General features: G+C 45.5%; 1 protein-coding gene across 1 annotated transcript in view; it reads left to right on the forward strand.

Moving 5' to 3' along the window:
• Positions 1-8,666: 8,666 nt before the first annotated feature.
• SLCO3A1 (solute carrier organic anion transporter family member 3A1) overlaps positions 8,667-24,455 on the forward strand; it is a 165,274-nt gene continuing 149,485 nt past the window's right edge. Inside the window, exon 1 of the mRNA XM_054388085.1 lies at positions 8,667-8,846. Within this exon, the coding sequence (XP_054244060.1) occupies positions 8,667-8,846 (180 nt within the window). The remainder of the gene's footprint in view (positions 8,847-24,455) is intronic.

Consider the following 24,455-nt stretch of genomic DNA (forward strand, 5'->3'; position numbering starts at 1 on the left):
AACCTTTACTGATGCACCTTCAGTGTTAGGAGAATACATTCTTGGTTTGAGGACAACTCCTCACACTTTGAAAATGTAGCAGATAGAACTTGTGACTCCTTTTCAATGAATAATAACTACTGAGTGCTCCCAGGTCACTCTACCTAAACAGTAAACAATAATGTGACAGATTTCAGGATATTTCCTGTAACCCAATTATTTTCTTTTTTCCAATAGCAATGGAAAGTGGAGCAGGAATATATCTTTAATTTAAAGAACCAGTCAGGCTTTTCCTCTCCTTGTTGCTGCACTTCATTTTCTCTTCATTAAATGCTCTAGAATTAAGAATCAGATGTGTTTGAGAAACTTCCAAGAAGCTCAGAAATGTCCTCTCCCACATCCTGCCTTTCCTGGGGAGGCTTCATGGCAGAGTTGTTCTGTTAGAGCAATCAAACATATGGGCTCTGAATTGGGCATTTTTCCCCCGATAGCTTTGCTAATTTCAAGATCAAGTAGAGCAAATCTTTCCTGCCTTACTGAGGTGCTATCAAGTGACTTGTTTTTATTCTTTGACCTTTCATTGCATTGCCCTGTTTTCATATTGGAGGTCAGTCCAAAAGCAAGTGACTTCTCCTTTATCTTCCTCTGAGTTCCAGCAAGGTCAATGACTCCCCTCTCCCCTGCATTCCTCTGCCCTGCATTTTTATCATGACTTCAGAGATATTAGACTCCTTCATGCCAAACTCTGTAAGGAGCCTTCATAATATGAAGTTCCTTCTACTGAGACCTTGAGAATGAAAAAGATGCAGCAAAACCTGAGTGTTTTTTGGACAGGGGGGATCTGCAGCAAGGTCTGCAGCCAGTCTGTTGCAGTGACTGCAGTAAAGGCTCTCCTCACACTTGATTTAAATGTTTAGACCAGATGACCATTGCTTTAAACATCAGTTACTACACTCAGGCATTAATATTTACAACATGGTGTTGTAGAAATTGCAGTTTCACAGGCTTTCACAGACCCAGAGTGATTTAGGGATCCCATTAATTCTAAAAGCTGAACCACTAAGGCATAGGAAGGGTTAACCAGTGTCCTTCAGAATGAAATACATGTTTTAAAAACCCAGATGCTTTCTTGGGGTTCCTATTTGCTTCCCTTAGCCTGCATGCAAACCTTTTTTGAGGATCATAGCATGGTCTGGTTTGGAAGGGATCTCCAAAGGTCATCCAGTCCAAGCCTCTCTGCAGTCAGCAGGGACATCCTCAACTAGATCAGGTTGCCCAGAGCCCTGTTGAGCCTCACCCTGAACATATCCAGGGATGGGGCCTCAACTACCTCCCTGGAAAAAAAAAAAAAAAAAAAGCAATACAAAAAAGCTGTCAAGAATGCTGTGAGCTAATTATTAGAGGTTCTTAGAGTATAAGGCAGAAGCAAAACCTTGAATTTTGGCTAAAATATTCACTATAGACTCACATTGCTGCCATTTTTCAAAGGCAGAATGTTGCTTATTAATTCCAATTCAACTCAGGGGTATGTGTTCAGTCAAAAAGATTGTGGCTGGCCTTATGGTACCTGAAGGTATTGGTATAGCTAAGGTGACATAAGGGTGTTCTTTTACATCAAGCCAGCCCAACTGAAATTACATAACTATATAAGGTAACACCCAACAATACTCTTACCTGCTGCTCAGGAGCTATTGAATTGGCATCATGCATCAGTTCAAAGGGTGAGACAATTCAGTTCTGGCCAAAGAGGCAATAAAAAGGCTGCTTTAGAGGAGCTGCTTTTGTTTTGAGAAGCTGTGGGTGAACATCAGAGCACTGTCAGTGCAGTTCCTTCCTTGTCTACTTTGTGTTTCCTGACCGTCTTGATTCTTTCACTGACGGCACAGGACACTACTTAACTGCTATCTGCTCGGCATTTAGGTTCAAACACCTTTACCTTGTCATGAGAGAAGTAAAATCCTCCACAGCAGATTTTTTCTCTGTGACTACAACATGTTAGAGAGACTCTAATTGTACAAATTCACCACAAAACCACACAGGAAAGTCACTTCCACTGGGGAGATCTAGCTAATTCAGCAAAGCCCTAAAACGGGGTTATTTTTTACCAGCTTGGGGATGTTAATAAAATCTATTCTTCAAAGAGATACACCAGAAATGTCAATAAACTCAGAAACTAGTACCATGAGCCAGATATCTGCTGCACATAACATCTACAGGGAAAAAAAAATATGACCACCAAAAAACAGGAATAAATCAGGCACCAATAGTAGACTGAAAGCACTCACACACAAGTGCAGGATCCAGGGAGAATACAGGCAGAGGCTGTAAATAAAAGACTCCACAGGAAGCCAGCCTGTGCACCCAGGGCTAGGTTTCAAGCTGCCACTGAGTGTTTGTGTAGATAATTTCTTTATTAAGGACACAGTTTGATTTACAAGTATTGAGTCCACCAAGTTTATTATCTAGCAAGAAGTGTCAGGATACAACTGTTCAGTACCTGGCTGGAACTCCACTTGCTTTACAAAGTGCTTATGGCCCCCTTGGCCCAAAGCTCTTTACAAACTTCCAGATGCAAGCTCTGATGCATTTTGTTGTTAAAGGAAGTTACTTATGAAGTGGATGCATATATAGAAGGAACCAAGCTGTGTCCAGAAAACACAAAAATAAACAAGTAAGGGGGCAAAATTAAATCCCAGGAGTGAACTTTGGGCTGACCCACTGAGACTAATGCTCAGAGTTAGGCAGAATTGTCCATGTGTCACCAGCAATTGCAGCTGTGAGAGAGCTTAGTATGGCTTCCTACCCAAAAGATAGGAATCATAGAAACAGAGAATGGTCTGGGTTGGAAGGGACCTCAGAAGGTCATCCAGTCCAACCTGCTCTACAGTCAGCAGGGACATCCTCAACTAGATCCTCAACTGCCCAGAGCCTCACCTTGAATATCTCCAGGGATATCCAAAGGAAGTGTTGGATGAAGTCACATCTAGTCCAGCCCCCCTGCAGTCAGCAGGGCCATCCTCCACTAGATAAGGAAAGATGGCATCACCACTCCAGGGGTGGGGGTGCTGCCCCACCACCTGGAAGATGAATTCTTACTGACTCCAGGGAGCATTGCCTTCTGCTGCATCATCAGCCGCAGATGAATCTGGCCAAGGATACTTTCCAGAGTGTGACAGTGTCAGGAAAGTGGAACATTTGTAATAAGGTGCTGCAACCACACCTATCTTACCTGATTCATAAATGCCCATCACTTTGGAAAATCCCAAGGGATGACATTTCCTTTTTTATTTTTCAATATTTTTATCTTCTCGAATTAGAGCTTCAAGGTCTCACCCCTGCAACAAAGATATGGAATCTTTTTATTGCATATTGGCTTACCTTTTGGACAACCATTGCTTTATGAGATGCTGATTAAGAGCTGGGAAAGTGGTAGTCTATTGTCCAGTAATTTGCTTTTCATTTTCTGATTCTGCAAATTAAGTTTCCTACTAAATGAGGCATAAGGCGGATGTCAATATTTGCAGGTACTCCACAATTATACTGTGTTTGCTAAATCACATTGCTTTAATTCAAAATTCATTCTGATTTCCATTTAGACCATGATCCTGCTGGGTACTTAGTTCTCCTGTAAAAGTGTCTCATGGCCTCAGGGCTCATGGAGTCAAAGGCATTAGAGATTACTCAGCTGCCTTCAGATCTGAGTCTCCTTTATTTGGGAAAACCATAATTATAGGTTAGGAGCCAGGCTTATGCAATGCAGGTTGTAGACAAGTCATCCAATTCTTGCCTTCAAGGACCTCCTCTCTTTTTAAACTGTTTTCATTGTGAGAGATACCAGGGTGAACCTGCACCTCTTGTTAAACTAACATGTCTTAATCTGCAGCAGTTTTTAGCTTCACCGAGGTGTTCTTCAGCCTTTCATCATCTGGGGGGAAGGAACTGCAATCTAATCAGCTTGTCTGAAGGAAATGCCTTTTTAATGAGTCCAAGTCTCCAGCAGGACTCAAAATAGCAAGGCAGTCAAGTTAGAAGTGTTTATAGAAAGAAACTGCATTAAAACTGTTAGCATTGTGGTATCCTGGAAATGACAGCTGCTGATATACCCACAAGCTGTCCCAGTCTCAACCCTCCTTACTGTTGCACAGCCTTGGCTGATGGGCACACTTATACCTCCACTCTACACTGGTAGATGACTAAAACCCTTTCCTGCCACCTCCCCCCTGTACCAGCTGATCCACAGGGTTTTGCACCAGAGAATCAGAAGACATAAATTCAAAGCCATCACAAGGAAAAGCCTCTTAGCTAGAGTCCTGGGATTTCTTATTTATTTATGTGTTCTTTCTTGCTCTTTGAACATATCTGAAGTTACTCTTCGTTGTCTTAATATGCAAACCTTCCCACAGATAAGTGCAGTGTGTAGGACCAGCCAGGGGTGCAGGACTGGTGCTGATGGGACATGATTTATGCTACATGCAAATTTGAAAGCACATGAAGTTTCCTTTCATCCAGCAAATGAAAACTGGCCTCAACACGGCTGCACCGTCCTGGAAAGAAACCCAAATGGATGTCCGAGAGTGATATCTGAGAGAGCTGTGCATGATTTTTAACTTCACTGATGTAATTTTGAGTGGAGCAGGATACCAATCCCTCAGGAACATTCTTTTCCAGCACCTAATGTGGCACCATGATATCTTTGCAGCTGGGAGAAAGAACTTATGCTGACAGATCAAGGGGCAGAAGAAGAGTCAAGCCAGCAGACCGAAGCAAGCATGTCCCAAAGGTGGCTCTCAAGATGATGTTCCTCAGTCACTCTTGCAATTATCCCAGATTAACAGTGATTGGCAGCTAGGGTGGCACCCAGGGCCACAGGGCAGGAGAGAAACCCTAATGCTGAACTGCATAAACCCCTGTCATAACACCATAGCCATGGGGAAGGGCAAGGATGCAGGCACTTGGGTGAACATCAAACTCTAATAGCAGCTCCTGACCTACAGCAGTGTAAAAGCAGAGCAACAAAATCTGCAGTGGCCTTGTAGAAGATATACAGAACAGTTTTGGGGAGAGAAGGGTTATGGCTGCAGCACAGCTTTTGTGGTGGTGTTGGGGTTTTTAACACACATCACAGGACCAGTATGTCTCCAATGAGCCCATCATCTTCTTAGCACCTGTCCTTGTTTTTCTCTGCTGCACCCTCAGCAAGAAGAGGCACACTGTGTGCCCACCACTGCTCCAGTGAGGCTGTACTGGATGAAGAACACATTAGCTTCCTGGACTGTAAAATATGTCCGGAGGGCTTGGGAATAAGATTCCAATGGCAATTGTAGAGATGCCTAATGATACAGATCAGCTGCTTGCCTTGGCACATTTCACACAGAGGAGGTTTCCACCAGCTCTGCTTAAGGAAAAGCATCCTCTGCTGTTCTTCCTCCTGTTACCAGCAATCTTGATGGTTAAGCTTAGATTTTTCTTTTTCAGTTGGTGCTTTTGCCCCTTGAGGTGTAAGATATCCGTTTAGTGCTTCACTAAGGTCCTCATCCTTCATAGCTCTCCCTTACTTCTTTGTGCTAGCCGTAAACCCCATGTACCATAGGCACTGGCATGGATGAAGAAGGTTACACCTGTCTAGTATCAAAGCACATGACTACACAGCTCATTTTCAATAAGATAACCACAAACAGGAGGGAAAAAAAGAACTAAAGCAAAAACTGCTTTGGGATGCTGACAGATCAAGAAAAATCCAGCTGCTAAGGTTACCTGAAGGTTGACAAAAGCACCCAAGTATTCAACAAGGAGATGTCCAGCAGACAAGGACATTAGCAGCTAAAGCTAGGTCAATTTAGACCAGGAAAACTGAGCATAACAACAATCAACTATTAAATCCAAACAGGTCACTTGTCCATCCCTGAAGCATCCCTGTCTACTGACATCTCTCAGGAATATGGTCTGTTGAAAGGTGGCAGAAAGCAAACTCAGGTCTACTGACATTCTTGAGTGGAGATGCAATACCTTCATTCTTCCTTTCAGCAAGGCTAGGAGGGATTTTTCTACAGGAAGTACACAACAGAAAGAGGAGAAAAAGAATCCAGGCATTCTGTCTCTTCTGGACAGAATAATTGTGCTCTGCTGCAATAAACTATCCAACCAGAGGTTTCAGCTAAGTAGCATTAGAGACAAATTTTTCTACCAGCTGTTTCCCTTGTGACAGATAAGCAGTCTATCTGTTTCCTCTGCCTGGACAAACTCTTCCAACAGGATGTCTAAGACATGACCAAAACAGGTGATGGCACCTGCATATAGAATCATAGAACCACAGAATGGTCTGGGTTGGAAGAGACCTCCAAAGGTCATCACCTGTGCAGTAAGCAGGGGCATTCTCAACTAGATCAAGTTGCCCAGAGGAAATATATACATCCAAGAGCTTTAAAGCATCAACTTGAATGTTGGTGACTGTGAGAGGATGCACAGAAATTTGTCTGGGCTTCCAAATACACACTTGGTGCATTATATGGGTTTTCAGAGCTCTACTGCTATCAGCACCTAACCTAGAGCAGGCAAAAGGCCACCATGACCCAAAAATGTGAGTTGTTTTGTTTTGTTTTTTTTTTTTTCAGGGAATTTTAAGACTTCTTCTGTTATAACTCTTCATGCTCAAGTGTTTTAAGAGATGATCCTCCACTTTCACTTCTTGAAAAGTCTGTTAGTTTGCCCATCCTGTTCATAAGGCACTACAGCATCCACCTAGAGCAAAACATCTGTCTAGCCACGCTAATTGAATTAGTCTGTGAATCTACCCAGCTAGAGGCAGAGACCTTTCTAGCTTTCTACCGCCAGAATTTTTATAGCACAGGTCCCTAAACAGACATGTTAGGAAGGAGATGAGCACTTTTGAAGTCTAAAGAGATTTCAAGAAAATGAGCTTTTTTGTTGTTTTCTTTTAATGGAAGAACCAGTTCACCCTGAATGGGAAACAAACACCTTATGAACTGGCAGAACCCTGTATGGATGAGCCAGTTTTTTATGACCTCATGCAGAAACCTTGGCGTTTGAGACCTCAGGTAGCTTCTAATGTGCATCTTGTGAGCTGTACAATGTCTGAAAGGTTGATATGTATCTCATTAAACCTAAGACCATTCAGTTACAAGCACCAGAATGTTATTCCCACTAGTTGTTTAAATGCCTCAAGCCATCAGTGTTGGAGGCCATGCCACTGGAGCAGAGAGGACTATGGACACGTGTCGATATGACCTGCTGGAAAAGCTGTGGTGAGCCAAAGTTCAGCATAGGAGGGAGCTGCTTGCAGCTGAAGAGCAAAGGCCAGCAGCTGAGGTCTCTTGCATTTCTTGCTACCTATGGTCTGCAGTTCTGCTGGGGCAATGTGCACCAGCTGGGCTTGATAAAGACTCATCAACCCAGGTGGAGACTCTGCTCAAGATTAGTTTTCAGCATTGTGTTTATCAAGCTCCCAAACGATGATATTTTCAGAGAAGAAACTCAAAAAGGGTGCTTATTTAAAATGCCAGTGCTCAGCTTTCTAGTGTGACTGGTGAAAAAATCAGAATGATCCCCAGGTCCATTTTCAAAGGCATCTTTGTAAGTATTCAGGAGGTTCAAAGCCCCAACCAGCCTTGAAAATGAAGTTTAGGATCCAAATCATGCAGTTATTTCTGAAAAATTTGATCTGTGTTTCCACAGAAAACTATTCCTCACAAGGACCACAGAGGTCCCAGTACTAAATGGATTAAGTATCTAAACTTCCAGTGAACTGGAAGCTCTATAACATGAGAAGGCAAAGCAGCAGCCCCCACCCAGAAATGAACTGGGAGAGTGCACTTGGAGAGCAAAGCTGATCAGGTTTTGCTATTCCGCCAAGGAGGAACGTGATCCGTAATAGTAGAAGTGATGATTAGTGGTTTTTAAAAGAAGATATCTCTTGAAATTAGAACTGGAGGTGAGAGTGACAGCAAAAGGCACCATCGGAGAGGCACGTGGCTGGGACACGAAGCACAGTGTCCTGCCCACGTGGCAGCGATGCCACCACACACGGCACCTAATGCTACTTATTTTTTGGAACATGCAATTTTTATAGAACCTCCTTTTTGCCCTTCGGAAAGGAGCATTTGCAGGAGTATGAAAGTAGGGCACCCAGGCCTCGGGATGCCAGGAGGGAGATGCGGGCCAGGCCTACCTAGGGGCATCTTGTCCTCAACCTGCGTAAAAAAAAACTTCCAGCCCCGTGCGGAGACCTTCTCCGCTCCCTCCGCTTGCGGACTCCGGCCTCGCACCGGGAGGAGCCGGCTCCGGGGGGGTGGGGGGTGGCGGCGGCCGCCCCCTCCGCGCCGATAAGAACCGGCTGCACCGCCCCGTGCGTATCCCGGGACGGGGTCGCCCCGCCCGCCGCGGAGCCTCCGCCGGCGCCAGCCCCGCGTTTTCCTCCGCCCCTCGCCGGCGGGGGCGCGGATCCGGCCTGCGCGGGGCCGGCGGAGAGAGGGAGCGCGGCAGGGCGAGGGGAGGAGAGAAGAGACGGTTGGAGGAGAAGAAGGCGAAGGCGGCGCGCTGGCCATGGCAGCAGCAGCCCGCGGGCGGAGAGGCAGCCGCCGCGGGCTGCCGCTGTGATTGGCACCCCGAGAAGGAGGAAGGCGCGGAGCAGCCGCGGGGCCCGCCATCCCGCGGCGGCGGTGCCCGGGAGGATGCCGGGGAAGCGGAGCTCGGGGGCCGGCGGCGACGGTGGCGGCAGCGAGCTCCCTGGGGCCAGCGCGCCGCGGCAGCGGAGGCGGCGAAGGAAGGTCTCCTGCTTCTCCAGCATCCAGCTCTTCCTGGTGTCCGAGTGCGCACTGATGCTGGCCCAGGGCACAGTGGGAGCCTACCTGGTGAGTGGGAGCCGGCCCGCGGAGCGCCCCCCGCCTGACCCGCCGAGCTGGCGCGGCGGGGCTGAGCCGCGGAGCAGGGGATGCGCCGGCTGCCACCGAGGGGAAGTTTCCGCGCAGCCGGGGCAGGTCGCCGGGCAGCAATCCCCTCACCCCACTACTCCCTGGGTGGGTTTTACGAGAGGCTAGCGTTTCACGGCGTAAATGACTCAGCAGTGCGGGGGGGGGGTTACCCTTTGCCGGCCCTCCCGCTTGTGCGGCGGTTAACTTCTGCAGCCGCTGCCCTGCACTCCCGGAGCACGGCCGGGCATGCGGCTGGCTGCTCACTGCTGCTAGTTCCCGCTCTGACTGGTAACTCGGATCAAACGCCAGCCTCTCCAGTTTATGCTGAGCAAATACCGAGGAAATCGAGTGGGGCATTTACTTCGTGCCTCCCGCGTTTGTAAATTTCCTTCTTCTCCTCGAGTGATGCTGCGGCGTTAAGCCTAGCTGCCCCGTCGCCTTGGCGTTAGGTAGAGAACAGGCAAAATAGGACTTTGGACTGAATCTGCATAGGGAGATCTTGGTGTCAGCGGCAGAACTGTAGTAGAAGAGTTGGAAAGATATCCGTACGGCTGGGCTTGTACCTTTGAGTATGCACCGAGAGAGGCAGCCTGTGAAAATGAAGTGTTCTTCTTCCAGCAGATGAAAGTGTAGAGTTGATTTAAATTTCTCAAAATAGCTTGCTGGATTTGAGAATTATAGTTTCCATGGAAAAGAAATGTATTCATAATCTCTGAGGGTTTTCTGAGGCCATACACGTAATGTACAGTAAGTGTAAGAGCTCTGCATTTGGATTGCTTGTATTCAGTGTTTAGCCCTGCTCCTTTCTCACATGTTCAAAGTACTTATGCAAATTTGTACTGAACGTGAGCTGTAATTTTTCAAGGTACGTGGCTAAACTAAGCATGGTTAATATTCCCTATTAATAGGAAATGGAAATTAGCAGTCATCTCTCCATGTAATAAAACATGTAAGTTTAGTTTGTGGCATACTTGGAATTCCAAAGGAAACCACATTACATCTGTGGAGGTAAATTCAGCAGTTCCTTGTGTGGGCATAGGTGGATATCACTCAGTTTGCAGGAGACAGATAGGGACATGTCTCTTTCACACGAGTAACACCTTAGTAAATAAATACATTGTTTCTGATGAGCTACTTGCAATATGAGTTGTCAGCATGAATGAGTGTGGGATGGTGCTTCCTCAAAGTAGTGACCAAGGGAGAGCTGGCTGAGGTGATGTCACCCAGCGAGTGGGCACCAGCATGCTGCAAGTGTATGAATCTGTAGAGGACTGGATGTTGGCACACTTTGCTGCAGTTGCTGAGCACAGGATCGGGAGAACAGGCTCTAGTGTGGCATTTTCTCAAATTCTTGTTCTTGCTTTCTCCTCAACAGTTTAGTGTTTCTTGTTCCCCAGCCCTTGTGGCATGTTTTGTACTGGAGTAGCACGCTCGCTCCCCCTCACTCCTTTGCAGTGTTCTATGCACCTCAGCCCTGCTGGCAAGGGAAAACACTGCTGCAATTCTGGGAGTCCTGCCTCCCTCCTCCTGGGGGTTAAGCAAACTGAGCTGCTGCTGTCTCTACTCTCTGCTGTTCTGCAGGATTGCAAATCACAGAATTATTGAGGCTGGAATAGATCTCTAAGATCATCAGACCTAACACCACTGCATTGACTAGACCATGTCATTAAGTGCCACATCCAATCTTTCCTTAAACATCTCCAGGAATAGTGACTCCACCACCTCCCTGAGCAGTCCATTCCAGTGTTTAATTGCCTTTCCATGAGGAAGTGCTTTTTAACATCCAACCTAAACCTTTCCTGTCGCAGCCTCAGGCCATGCCCTCTCATCACAAGTTGACTGGGGGCAGAGCCTGAGCCCCACCTTCCTACAACTTCCCTTCAGGTAGTTGTAGAGTAGGGTAAGGTCCCCCATGAGTCTCCTCTTCCCCATGCTAAATAACCCCAGCTCCATCAGCCTCCCCTCATCAGACTTTCCCTTCAGTCCTTTCCCCAGTCTTGTTGCTATCCTTTGGATCTGCTCCAACACCTCCATATCTTTCTTGAAGGGAGGAGCCCAGGACTGTACACAGTGATCCCAGGACTGCACACTGTGCTTGAGGTGAGGCTGAGTACAGGGGTAGAGTGACATCCCTAGTCTGCTGGCCACGCTATTCCTGATACAAGCCAAGATGCCGTTGGTCTTCTGAGCCACCTGGGTACACTGCTGGCTCATGCTCAGCTGGTTGTCACCCAGCACTCCCAGGTCCCTCTCTGCCAGGCTGCTCTCCAGCTGTTCATCCCCTGGTCTGTAGTGCTGCATGGGGTTGTCGTGGCCAAAGTATAGGACCCTGCCCTTGGCCTTGTTAAACCTCATACCCTCTTGCCCAGGATGACATCATGCACCCGTGGCCAGCCGGATCCCCTAACAGACAACTGGTCAGTGAGGGGAAGAAAAAACCCCAAACCCTGAATTAACAATCTTCAGCATGCATAAGCAGTGGCCCAGCTGCACTGAGCAAGTGTTCCTCCCTTCCCTGTGTAATTTATCTGTCGTCATTGCAAATGCCATGCAGCTCTTTGTACAACGAACAGATGCAAATATGGAATTGTCTTTGGACAGTGAGTCTGTGCTAAAGTGACTCTGGGTGGGTGCTGTGCTTACAGGTGTTGCAGGGGAATGAGAGCAGCAGCAGGAAAGGTGCTTGGTGGAAAGTGTGGAGAACTTAATCGTTTCTGTAGACTGAGTGTCCTGTGGGGCTGAGTGTTGCTCTCAGGTGGAATCAGTCGAGGCAGGGCAGCATTGCCCAGGTGTAACTACAAGTGGATATTCATTTACTCGGGCTCCTGGGGTAAGCAGGAGGCTTGTTGGGCTTGGCAGCGGTGCACTGTGCTGCTCCCTGAGGGACAAATTAGCAGACGAGACAAAGCAAGAGAGCAAAGAGAAAGACAGACAAATAGGGAGATGCTGTAGAGGACAGACACATTGTGTAGTTCTGGGAAGTTGAATAAACTACTAATTTTAGCCTGTCAGCAGTGAGCGAGGATGCCTTCATACTTCTGCTTTGCTTGGCCACATGTGTGACTTTCCTTAGTTATTTGTAACTCAGGAAGAGAAACCTTTTTTTTGCCTTATACGGTGACAAGTTGGTTTCCTTGGGTTTGCCTGCCTTGCTCTGCACAGAGCCCAAAAACTCAGCTTGGTAAGAACGGGCAAGAGCTTGGCTTTTAAGAGTGACTGAAGAGTTCAGATTTGGTTTGGCTTGGCTTTTCACATCAGTCTACTTAGAAGTGGGTATTTTTCCTTCTTTTTAGAGATATAAAAACTTCTTTTTCTCCACGTTTGCTGCAAAATCAGCTAGCAGCACCCACTTGAATGCATGCACATAGTATGCATTCGTTCATTATGTGGTTTTGAAGCAGAGATTGTTCACTTTTTTTGTTCATAAAACATCATGCTTGCCAACAGGGCTTTATAAATAATAAATGCTGATAAAAATCTATAAAGTCCAATTCTTTTCCCACAGAACTCAGCAGCAAAAGTACCCCAGGATGCCAGCAGTAGAGGTCTCTGGTTAATTAGCCTGGTGTCTCTGAGGTCTGTCACATGAGGTTTTTAGGGTGTATTTGATTAATGTCTCCTTCCAAGATGTTTGTCAATTATTGGGCTTGCTGTTTGCAAAAGGCACATGTTCCAAAACGACTTGATGCTGTATCCTGCATAGTTTATGCAAATGCAAGCCTCCGCTGCTGCCTTAATTTCTGGGGCTGCTGAATACACCCTGTTATTTGCATATTCTTGCAAGGTTTTGTGTATGCATTTATTTGGCCTCATCTAATTACTCCTTGCTTGCTTTTGGAAACTTGAATTTCCCAGCATCTGCAGTGGGGAAATGCTGCTTGTAGTCTGCAGGCATTCCTGCTGCAGAAGTTAGTCAGGGCTTTTTTGCGGCAACTTTAAAAAGCTCAGATGATTTCCATCCCCCCAGTTGCTCTCCTGCAGCGTAGGTCTGTGGATTAAAGAGCTGAGCATGACTGGTGCAGCTGGCAGCAGGAGGGAAAGGCTGGAACCTCCGCTTCCCAGTGGGAGCCCTGTGCCTCTCGGGTGAATGCAGCAATGCCATCAGTCACACCGGCCGCGCGGCGATGAGGATTTCGATAAGGCTGATTCACATACCTTGGCAGCGCTTCCCTTCCTTGCTCTCCCCCCACTCCTGGATTCCTGTCTGCGTTGTAGTTTGAAACATTTGAACTGGTAATAACGTTCCAAGTGCTCCTGACTGTTTATCGCCCAGGCTTTTTATCACCCTAACCAGTCAAACCTTTTTCCTAGCCGGTGGTGAAATCATTGCTTTAGCAGAAGGCGAAGAGCTCTGGGTTTGACAGCCACAGTTTGTGGAGCAGGAGCATGATTTAATTTTCTCTCTCTAGCCTTAGCCTCAGCTCGCTCCGGTTCAAACTGACCTAGTTGCAAGCATCCAACATCTGCCAAAGTCACGGGCTCCTTTATCTAAAGGGGATGCATATGGGAAGTGGGCTGAGAAATGGTTATTTGGTGCGCTCCACAGAGCTGTTTTTACAGAGCTTTACTGAGATGTCTCTGTTTGCTGCAGCTTTGAATGCAACTATTCATGTGTTTTGTCAAGTGATAGAGGATGACTGGCCTCAGCATGAGATGGAAAGGAAAATAATTGGTCCCTCCCAAGGCGGGCGCATTGGTGTTTGCGTGGGAATGAATGCCAAATTGTTTTGGGTTTTGCTGAATGAAAACTTTTGAGCCACGCTTAGCTTCCTGGCTAGAGCTTTGCTTGGAGGAGCAGTGTTTTGAGTGCAGCTTGAAAAGGCCCTCTTAAGATAACTGCAGTAAAAACAGTGCATGTGAGTCCAGGTGAGACTGTGTGTTGTAAGTGCTCTCTGAGACAGGCTCTTGCAGTTTTGTTGCTGATAGAGTTTGAGACATTGATGAAAATTTTTGAAATTCCATATTCAAAGGTAAATACAGAAGTTAATCATCAAAGGGCTCCTGCTGGAACAGTCAGAAATAGGGGTCCTGTGGGATGGATACCAAGGAATTGAGGGATTAGGAAGGGTGTTTGACTCTTGGATTTAAGTTGATGTTGTGTACACCCCCTTCCTGTGTTAAATGTGACACATGTAATACCCTTTGCCTGTTACAGACAGGTGTTTTCTGTCCTGTTGTAGAGACCTGGTCAAGCATTCCTTGAAATCAGAGAGGTCCACATGGAGGATGCCATCAAAGACTATTTTAATTTAGGAGTACTGCAGTGCTTCAGAGCTTTCTGTTGTGCTTGGTGCTATGCAACAGAATTTGCCCCATAGTATTTGCAGTCTGATTGATCTGGGAGAAAGGTAAGTTACAAATGGGGAAACCGAGGCAGAGCTTGACTGTTGCTGAAGCTATTGGTAAAGCTTTGCCTTAGTTAACAGCAGCAGAGCCTGAATGGCTTGGCATGGGCAGAGAAGACTGGCAGCAAGCAATTCCAGTTTCAGGTGCTTCAGACCATTCCCACTTAACTGTTTTCGTGTTGAATTTATTAGTGGTTTTATTAAAGTATTTATTCTCCTAGAATAAGAATCAGCTTTAAAATATCGCTGTCCTTTTTTTATTTCCATCTTTTCACCCTCAGCACTGCTGAGTAATAAATTAGCTGTAATGCTCATAATTTATTTGTCACTGGGGTATTTAAGGCGAAAAAAAATGGAGTGAAAATAAATGTTTTAGTGAGGATGAAGGCTGCCAAGCATTGGCTGGTTATTGCTTACAGTTCATTTTCCCTTAATATATCTTTGCTGGCAATGTTATTTCGGGAAAGTTGTTTCTAGTATGCCTTTCCCATTAGAGAATATTGTCTGTTTTGCAGCTGAGTTGCACAGAAAGTTATTCTCAACAAGCTCTTTTGACTACATTCATATTTCTTCTCTAAGAAGCCTTTTGATTTTTGAGTCTGTGACTGCAGAGTGGAGGAGAAACCAGATCCAGCTCTGGGTTCTGATGCCATCAGATTCCTGTGGGGCTTGGCTTGGGGAATGTGGCATTGACTCAACATAAAAACTTCAACAAATTAGTGGAAACAAATGTGATCAGGTGTAGGCTGGATGTTTGAGTATCAGGAAGGCTTGTGAGTAGCTGGCCTTGGCACATTGGTTTAAAGTTGTGGGTTTTTTCCTACTTATGGTGGAGAAGTGTAGAGGTAATGTGTTTGTCTCCTCCATTATAAACTGTGTGCCTTTTGCAGAGTGAATCCAAACTTACAATTTGATGACTTCTTGCTAAAATGCATTTAAAGGACAAGTGCACTTGATGAACTAAATTATTGCCTTTTAAAAAAATTATTCTTAGCAGAAAATTTGGCAGTTTTTTAGTTTTCTTTGCAAGGGCCAAGTGGTATTGTAAGCCTTGGAAGAAAGAGCAGCATGTTAGAAATGTTATGATCCACTGTAACCACCAATGTCTCATTTCTTTTGGCCAGCCCTCACTTCCAAAATCCCTTTAACGTTTGCTGTGTGCCTGTGTGACAACTAGCTCTGAGTTTTAATGGCCTGCAGTATTCATGCAGCTGAGGTTTAAAGGGATCTTGAATTAGATCAGAGAACACATTGATCATGGAATGATGGGGGTTGGGAGGGACCTCCCCGTTGTTCTTGCTGTGTGCAGTAATTTTGTGTCACAGCAGCCCCAGGGTAAGATACGGACTTGGATGTGTGGTTGGAAAGCTGTGGCTTGGAGAGGAACCTGAGGGTGTTGGTTGATAGTTGATTGCACATGAGTCAGCAGTGTGCACAGGTGGCCAAGCAAGCCAATGGCATCCTGGCTTGGATTGGAAAGCAGGAACAGGAGGTGATCATCCCCCTGTGCTCAGCACTGGTGAGGCCACACCTGGAGTGCTTTGTTCAGGTCTGGGCCACTTGCTTCAGGAAGGATACTGAGGAGATGGAGTGTGTCCAGAGAAGGGCAATGAGGCTGGAGAAGGGCCTGGAGCACCTGGGTTATGAGGAGGGGCTAAGGGAGCTGGGGGTGGGCAGCCTGGAGAAGAGGAGGCTGAGGGGAGACCTCATTGCTCTCTACAGCTCCTTGAAGGGAGGTTGGAGCGAGGAGGGGGCAGCCTCTGCTCCTTGGTGACAAGAAACAGGACCAGAGGAAATGGTTTCGAGCTGCACCAGGGGAGGTTCAGGCTGGATATTAGGAAATATTTCTTCACTGAAAGGGTTCTCAGATGTTGGAATGGTCCTGCCCAGGGCAGTGCTGGAGGCACCATCCCTGGGGGTGTTCAAGCAGCTTGTGGACCTGAAGCTTAGGGACATGGTTTAGTGTTGACCCTGCAGTGCTGGGTGGAGGGTTGGAGTGGAGGATGTTGGAGGACTCTTCCAACCAGATATACTCTGTGAATAGTTCTGTATGACTCCTTAAACTGTACCATAGCCCCTGTCTGAGGGAGGGCTCAGTTGAATGGCAATCCCTCTCCTTCTCTGTTTCCCAGAAAAGGATATCTCTCAGATTGCATGGGCTTTCTTTTCCCATGATTTCAGGATATTGTAAAGGACCAACAGCCAACTTCTGTTCTGCTACAGCAGTGTAAATTTATTGCTTCAAAAGAGTTATTCTGCAATTTATCAAGAAGGATTTGTCCTCTGTGTATAATAATCTAAAATGTTTCCTTGCTTTGTACACTCCTTGGCCTTCAGTTATTTCTTCACGGCTGCAAGATTAAATGATGGCATAGTATTTAGTGGGTGAGATTGCAGCTTGGATGAATTAGTGTAGCTTTGTGTTCTGATCAACACCAGATGAAGCTGCATAGTGATATATTTCATGCATCATCCAAAGAAGTTTAAGTAAACACATGACAGTACTTTGTGTAGTAACTCCTTTAAGTGCTCCAGTGGAGTTTGGAGGAATTAAGTTTTCCTGTTGCATAGAAAAAAATGGGCCACTGATTTTGATTTACAAGGTTTCATTATAACTCTGCAGCAAAACCAGGACTAGAACCTCAAGAGTCCTATCTCCAGGTCACCTTGGAGCAATCACTAGACTCTCTGTCTCTTTGTAGATGCATGCTGTAATGCAAATAGCATTCCTTGCTCCAGTAAGTAGAGATTTAACACTGCTATGCTTTGTACACTATCAATACACCCAACAGTAACAGGAAACTGTTTGGGGAGTTCCTGGAGTGTCTGGTGCTTCTTCCCATCAATGCTGGGAAGGCTCTGCCCTTTTATGGGAAGCATAAGATGCTCCCTGCATCCAAGATGTTTCAGTTTGAGTGGATGGCTCAAAGCATGGAGAAAAGGAACAGTTCCTTTTCCCAAGATTTGAAGTTGGGAAGCAGTTGTAATCGTGCAAAGATGAAGACCTACAGCACAGGTATGATTGGATCTGCCCCTCCTCCCTTAGCAAATCTGGCAAAGACCTTAGAAATAAAATCAGCTTTCCAGTTAGCAACTTTCTCTTTCCTAGCCTTATTCTGAATGTAATGTCCTCCTGGATTTTGATACCTGAATATTCCTTACTGAGGGCAGGAGGCAGGCACCCTCCTGCTGCTGCTGCACAGTGCCTGTTGTACTGAGGCTGGAGATCTTTTGCAGGGGCTCACACTGCAGCAGTGCTTGAACACACTCAATTTTACATAACTGCTTGCAGTGTAAAAGCAGAATCTTTACCTCAGATGGGCTGGAATATTTTTTGTCACTGTTACTTATTTTCAAGAAGAACAGAAGTGGTTTGCTTTGGCTTCTTTTTCCTCTCTGTTGCCTTTCCCATCATAGTCTACTTTCTTCCTGCCTTCTACTTTCTCCTTTTCCTGTAGATTTTTCACAACTTTCTCTATTTGGTGTCTGCATCTCTTGCATGGATGATTTCTGCATGTTTGCAGGCCCAGTGACTTTTAAATAAGTGGCTGCAAAGGCAGATGTGGGAGCACAGAATTCATTTTTTCCATGCTCCATAATGATCTGTTTGCTGGGTAAGGATTTCTGCAATTGTCAATTGTTAATATTTAAATGTCCTTTAAAGACACTTAGTGTGCTGTTTACCTGTATAATTCATAATGCCTGAGTTTACTGACTGTGGGGAGAGACTTCAAATTCAGTTTTCTGGTGATCCATAAAATGACAGGAAAGGTTTTTTTTAAAGGAACCTGGATATTTCACTTGTATTGAGTTCTTTGTGACTCACCCAGCATTAGGGTTTCTGAAGCAACTAAGGCGGATTTGCTTTCAAGTTGTTTGTTGTTGTTGTTGTTTTGTTTGGGGTTTTTTTTTCAGTGCTTTGATGTTTGCATCTGAATCCAACGTTTTCTCTGGTTGTGGTTGGTGAAGTGTGGGTTTTTTTTTATTTTGGGGGTTTTATGTGTTGTTTTGTGTTTTTTTTTTTTGTGTTGGTGGTTTTTTCCTTTCTCTTATAAAAGGCAATTTGCAAACTCTGCCACAAAGAAACTGAAAGAAAGCTTGGCAGTTTGGGAAGAGTTGTGAGGTGTGGATGTGGAGAAATACAGGAAATTTCCAGAAAAGGCTTAACATTTGAAATGATGTATAGTGGTGTGTATATATATATGCATACATATTGTTTTTTTTACCCACCTCCCCCATACACACTCCAGAAGTTAGATTTTTCTAGAATCAGAGAATGCCTTAGGTTGGAAGGGACCTTAGAGATCCTCTACTCTAACTGCCCCACCATGGGCTGATTTCATTTCAAGTTGCTGGGGTTTTTCAGCCTAGAGAAGACTCCAGTGGGGCCTTAGAGCTGCCTTCCAATAGGTGAAGAGATCCTCCAGGAAGGCTGCAGGTGTCTAGAGACAGGACAAGGGGGAATGGTTTGAATCTGAGGGAGAGCAGGGTTAGCCTGGAATTTGGGAAGGAGTTCTTCAGTTTGAGGGTGGTGAGACTATGGAATAGGCTGCCCAGGGAGGTTGTGGCTGCCTCCTCTGTGGGGTGTTCAAGGCCAGACTGGATGAAGCCTCAATCAGCCATGTCTAGTTGAGAGGCATCCCTGCAAGGAGGTTGTAGCAGATGATCTCTGAGGTCCATTCCAACCTAAGCCATTCTGTGCTTGCAAACCATTGTGTTAAACAGTGAGCAGTCTTTGTTTTCTCTGGTAGAACTTCAACAGGAAGAGCTGCAAAAAGGTATGTTTGAGGTTCTTGTTTTAATTTCTGAGAAGGATGTGAAGTAGCTGCTACCTCTTTCTATGTCTCAACTTCATGTAAAACTTAGTTTGGCACATGAGAAATGCCAAGAGAGAATGGGGATAGCATTTGAAGCTTCCAAAAGAGAAGCTAAAAAATACTGACTGCAAGAAAATTATTTTGAAAAATATGAAGGAGAAATGCCCCCAGTGGTCTCCTGCTGCTCATTGTGCTGTGCTGATGACTTTCATCTGTTGGAAACATGCTTACTCCTCATCCTGACAGGGTTTGAGTGTTGCATGATGTACTAGGATGCCAAATTAGGGATTGATGCTTTCTCTCCCTGTAACTGGGAAACAGCAGTGTAGCAACATGTCACTAAGGGCTTGACTTCTGGAGAGGAAAAACTTGAGTTTAGGTTTCGAGGTTTTCAGTCCTGTGGCTGGCTTCTTGTTCCTCTGAGCTGCAAGAACAACTGTAATTGTTAGGTCTTATTAAAACTTCTTTTGACAAGTTCTTAAGCTTTTTAACTTTTTTTTTTTTAAAAGGATACCCATCTTGCTTGGTGAGGTATTGTGGTGGGTTAACCTTGAACTGCAGCCAGATTCCCACCCAGCCACTACCCTTTTCCAGAGGGCAGGGGCAGCAGAAAATGAGGTGAAAAAGCTCCTGGGTTAAGATAAAGACTAGCAGTTACCGGGGCAAACCAGACTTGACCCCTAGGCCATGAAAATTAATTTTTATTACCATTTAAAATAAAATTGGATGCTTAAAAAAAAAAGGCAAAAATTAAAACACCCCTTTCCCTCATCCTAGGTCTTCTTACTAGGCTGTCTGGGAGCATGTCCCCATCAGGTGCTTGCTGCAGTCTGCTGGAAGAACATCTGACCTCATCCATGAGCTAAAGTAAAGCATTAATTCTGTCTGAGTACTGGCAGGCTCTTTGCAGAAGTTTCCCCAGTGCTTGGAACCTGTTTGCACTCGGTGGTCAGTCAGCATTTCCTGTGGTATGCTGCTGGGAGGCAAGTAGGTGCAGCCCAAGGAGGAACACATCTGTGCAACCAAACCATGGTGAGATTTTGTCTCCTGCAGGCATGGCCTGTAAAATTTGATGGTGGGAATAACCTGTGCCCAGTGGTTTGTGTGATGGGCAAGGAAAGTGTTGGGCCCTTCATGAGAAAGAGTGGGCAGCATTTTTAGGGCTTCCCAGCGAAGGAGAACCGTGGGCTTTGGGTTTTGACTGGTTCAACATACAGGGCTGAGAGCAGTTAATTACAAAGGGCCTTTCAGCCTCTGCATGAGATGCACACTTTGTTTCCTACTGCCTATGGCTAGTTATAATGCAGGTCCTTATGTCTGAAGTCAGTGCAGCTGCTGCCTGAGGGACAGGAGCTTTAGCTGAAGGGATGCCTTGTCTAGGGGTGCTTGTTTGTGAAGGGTGCTGACGTTAGCTTCGCAACATCAGCTGGTTTGGATGATCCTGTAACTACAGGACCACAAGGCAGGAGCTGGGCTTAGTGAGGTGCTCAGTTCATTGAATGCCCTCTGAGCTCAACTGTGTTCCTGCAGAAACCTGCTGCATCTTGTTCTCCAGCTTTGGCCCAAAGAAGGGGTGCTTTGGCTCCAAATCTGTATTTCTGTCATCAAAAGTGCTATCAAGAGCCATGTGGCTAGCTTGAGCCCTTGGGTCATGGTGCTATGGTGCTAGTCTAGGTTGGGTTTTGTTTCTGTTTTTCTCTTGCATGCCCACTGAGCTCAGCTGTGCTCCTGCAGAAACTTGCTGCATCTTGTTCTCCAGCTTTGGCCCAAAGAAGGGGTGCTTTGGCTCCAAGGTTGTATTTCTGTCATCAGAAAGTGGTATCAGAAACCATGAGGCTAGCTTGATCCCTTGGGTCATGGTGCTATGATGCTAGTCTAGGTTGGGTTTTGTTGTCTGTTTTTCTCTTGCTATAATCTATGATATTTAATACTGTTAAAAATTTACATCAAGGGAGCTGGCTTAGGGTTAACTGAAGGGCTTTCACATAATCTTTGGGATTCCAACCTGCCAACTTTAAAGAACTGGAGAGCAAAGGCTGGAAAAAAGATTTCAAGTATTCCACGGAGCAAGATAAACTGTTTGCTTCCAAGAGTTTATTTGCTCAATTGAGGCCACTTCTGCATTGACAGATCCCTCTGAATGGATTCCAGAACCAGCTTGGAAGTTATTGGATGGCTATTGAAGTTAAGGCACACGCAAACCATGTGCTAGAGGCACAGCTTTGTGGGTTTGCTCTGTCATTTGGCACCACTGAGCAAGCTTTCTTCCATGCTGGCCTTGTACAGAAGTCCAGTGTTTTCTGTGGATTAGGATGCATCAAGGCTGCTCTGTTGCTCTTAATCCAAGTGCTAGCTCTTACCAAGAAGGCAGAAGTTTCACGTTTCTTCTTGCTGTGTCTCATGGAAGCATTTGGGGCTTATGGTGAAGCCTCTTGTAGCCGAGATGGCGTTTATTGATTCGGATCATTCAACTTAATTCAATACTGGACAGGCTTTTTGCCAGGATTTTTTATTTTGCCTTCTTATTTAAATAGATCCCTAATGAATTGCTGTAGTTGTGTGTAATGACTCTTGGGAAATATTGGATTCAGCCTCTAGAATCAGTTCTGTGCTATTCTCAAATTGCAGGCTCTTGAAGTGTATCTCTGAGTAGTGCTTAGGGACCCTTGTCATTATCTGAGCTTTCAAGATGCTCCCAGGTTAACATGTCTTTGGTATTCTGTGGGCAGGTATCCAGTGAGCAATTTGGTTAGCAGGGAAGTAAATCTGTCTGCAAAGTTTTCTCTGCTTTCACTGCATTGCTGAGACTAGAAGGTTGCTTCCAGGAGAAACAGGCTTGTTTAAATCCAGAACACAAGATTTTCACTTCTTGAGGGTCAGGGCTTGAAACCATTTGAAGACCCTGTGTAGTTGGGATTTTGAGTTGTGTCGGTGTGAGCTGAAATTCCCCCCCCACCAACAATAACCAGGCTAGCCCAGTCTGGAAGCAAATGAAAAGCTGTATTTACAAGCAGAGTCTAAAATCTACAATGAAATGCAATGAATATGTACAAATATACAAAATTCACGACATTCACAAATATATACAATCAACAGAAAAAGCACAACCGATCTCCCTTTGCTTCCCCCCCAAGGGGACCCTCCCAAAGGGGCCTCCCTCTCCCAGGAGCTTCCCCCCAGACCCCCCTGGACAGAGAAGCAGAGTTTAGTTAGAGCAGAAAGTTGTTAACTTAGCTGCCAAGGTCAGTGTGTTATCTTCAGCCAGAAGAGAAGAAGAAACAGCAGCCAGACAGCCCAGCAACTGCCCCCACTGCCGAACGCAGAATGTGCAGAGTGCCCACTTTGTTTTGGGTAATAGTTCTTAAACATTTCTATCTATCCAATGGAAGTGTTTAGAACAATCAGTATTTTGCTTTCTTACACCCAATAGTGACTTATTTACATTCTTTCACTTTCTCTGTTCTGAACTTTGCAAGGAAAAATTAAAAAGACAGTTTCAAACCATCACATGAGTAAAGGGAGGGAGAGTGGGAGAGTCTGGTATGGAGGTAGGAAGGCAGAATTTAACTTCTGGGAGAGCTCCTTTTACATATGGAGAAAGTCCTGCAAGTTGGGTGGCAGCACATAGTCATTATGTGGCTTCAATTAATTAGATTTCTTGTGGAAGCCAGGGTGAGTCTGGGAATCAGCATAAGGGTGTGTGGTCTCAGGTCTGGAAATTTCTTCCCAGGCTCTTATTTTAATGGCTCAGCTCAATACTTGCTCTGAGATGGCATTAGTTTGGGGGAGTAGTTGCCCAAAATGAGCAGAAATGTTCTGCAAATGGCCTGTGTCAGAGTGAGGTCATCTAATGTAGGTAGCAGGACCTTTTGGCATGAATGGAGTGTGGCTGATTACTCCTATGCTGAACTTGCTTACTGCAATGTCATATTTGACCAAAATGTTATGGATTTCTGTTAGGCGTTGCACTGAGGAGGCTTCACGATATGAAGTCTTTGATGCACACAACTTTGCTATGCTGGAAGTCGAAGTTGAAACTAAAATGACCTTTGCTTTCTCCTTTATTTGCCCCCTGTGGTGCCTAGTATATAGATTCAGAAGCTTCCAATTTGATTCTCAGCATTCTGACTGCACTCAGAACTCCAGACAGCATCACAAAAAATTAAGTTCATGGAGTGTTTCCAGGAGTCTCTGTCACTGTGTATTTCCCTGGCCTCCCTCTTGCTCCTGCTGCTTGCACAAGTGAGGCAATGATGAGGCAACAGCAACTTGTTTCTCCTAAGCCAATACTGGCTAGGCAGATTCTGTTGGTGGTGGCATCTTGGCAGGGACAGAGTGAAATTCCTGCCACACGTGGGTAATGTTTTCAAGTCAGGCTCTTACTTTGCAGCTGGCTGTTCAGAGCTGTTATGTCCAAACTGATTCCCTTCATCAGTCAAGACAAACTAATGTTCATGCCCAGAGAGATCTGGTTTTATTCACACTTGGACAACATGGCATGTGGCAGGCTTGGGGGAGGACAGCTTTGGGGTAATGCTTTTTGGCCGAGGAGCAGCTACTATTTGTATCCTCTGGTGAAGAGCAGACCAGAGATGTTTGGACTCATTTCCTGGCTTTGTTATGGGCTTCCCCAGGCCTCCTTTGAGCTTTCTCTCCATCAGCACATGTGCTAGCTGTGGTATTGTCTGACTTCATGACCATCCTGTGGGCTGGGATGTTGGGCACTGGATGCTACAGTGATGGTAACTGGAATGAAATAAGCACCCTGGCTTGGACCCTGAACCAGGTGTCTATCAGCTACCATAGCAAGTTGAACTAATTAACTGGTCATTTTGTGTTATCCTACCTATAGCTGATCCCTGAGGCTTCTCCCTTCACCCTGGGCTGTAGTGCAGCCTTGTTGCCAGCTGAATGTTGTCCCTGCTCCCTTCACACCTGTCTGAAACCACAGGGTTGAAATTGAAGCATCCTGCCCTTGGCTTTTCAAGCCTTCACAGGAAAAAGACTACTTGGGGCTGCTTTACTTGCTCTTTGTTAGTGATGGATTTTAAAAGAGCCCAAGGGTATTATTTTCCTAAGATATTGTCTAAGCCATGCTCATGTTGACAGAAGTGACTTACTTGAAGCATCTCTTTGAAAATGGGACTCTTGTTCCCAAGCCTCTAAAATGCTTTTGAAAAATCTCCTTCCCTGTTATTGACTGCAGTGGAGTGCTTCAGTGGTGCCCAGCTTCCCTAAAGCAGGCCAAATTTAGAGTCTAAATATTATGTGCCTGGCTAATAAACTGTATTGTAATTAGTACCTTGGGGAGGTAGGAACCAGGAAGAAGCTGAGTTAAGAGAACCTGTCTGTGAAGGATGTGTGGAAGGAGATGAAAACACAGGATT

This window comes from Indicator indicator, chromosome 16, assembly GCF_027791375.1.
Source record: "Indicator indicator isolate 239-I01 chromosome 16, UM_Iind_1.1, whole genome shotgun sequence".
Taxonomy (NCBI): Eukaryota; Metazoa; Chordata; class Aves; order Piciformes; family Indicatoridae; genus Indicator; species Indicator indicator.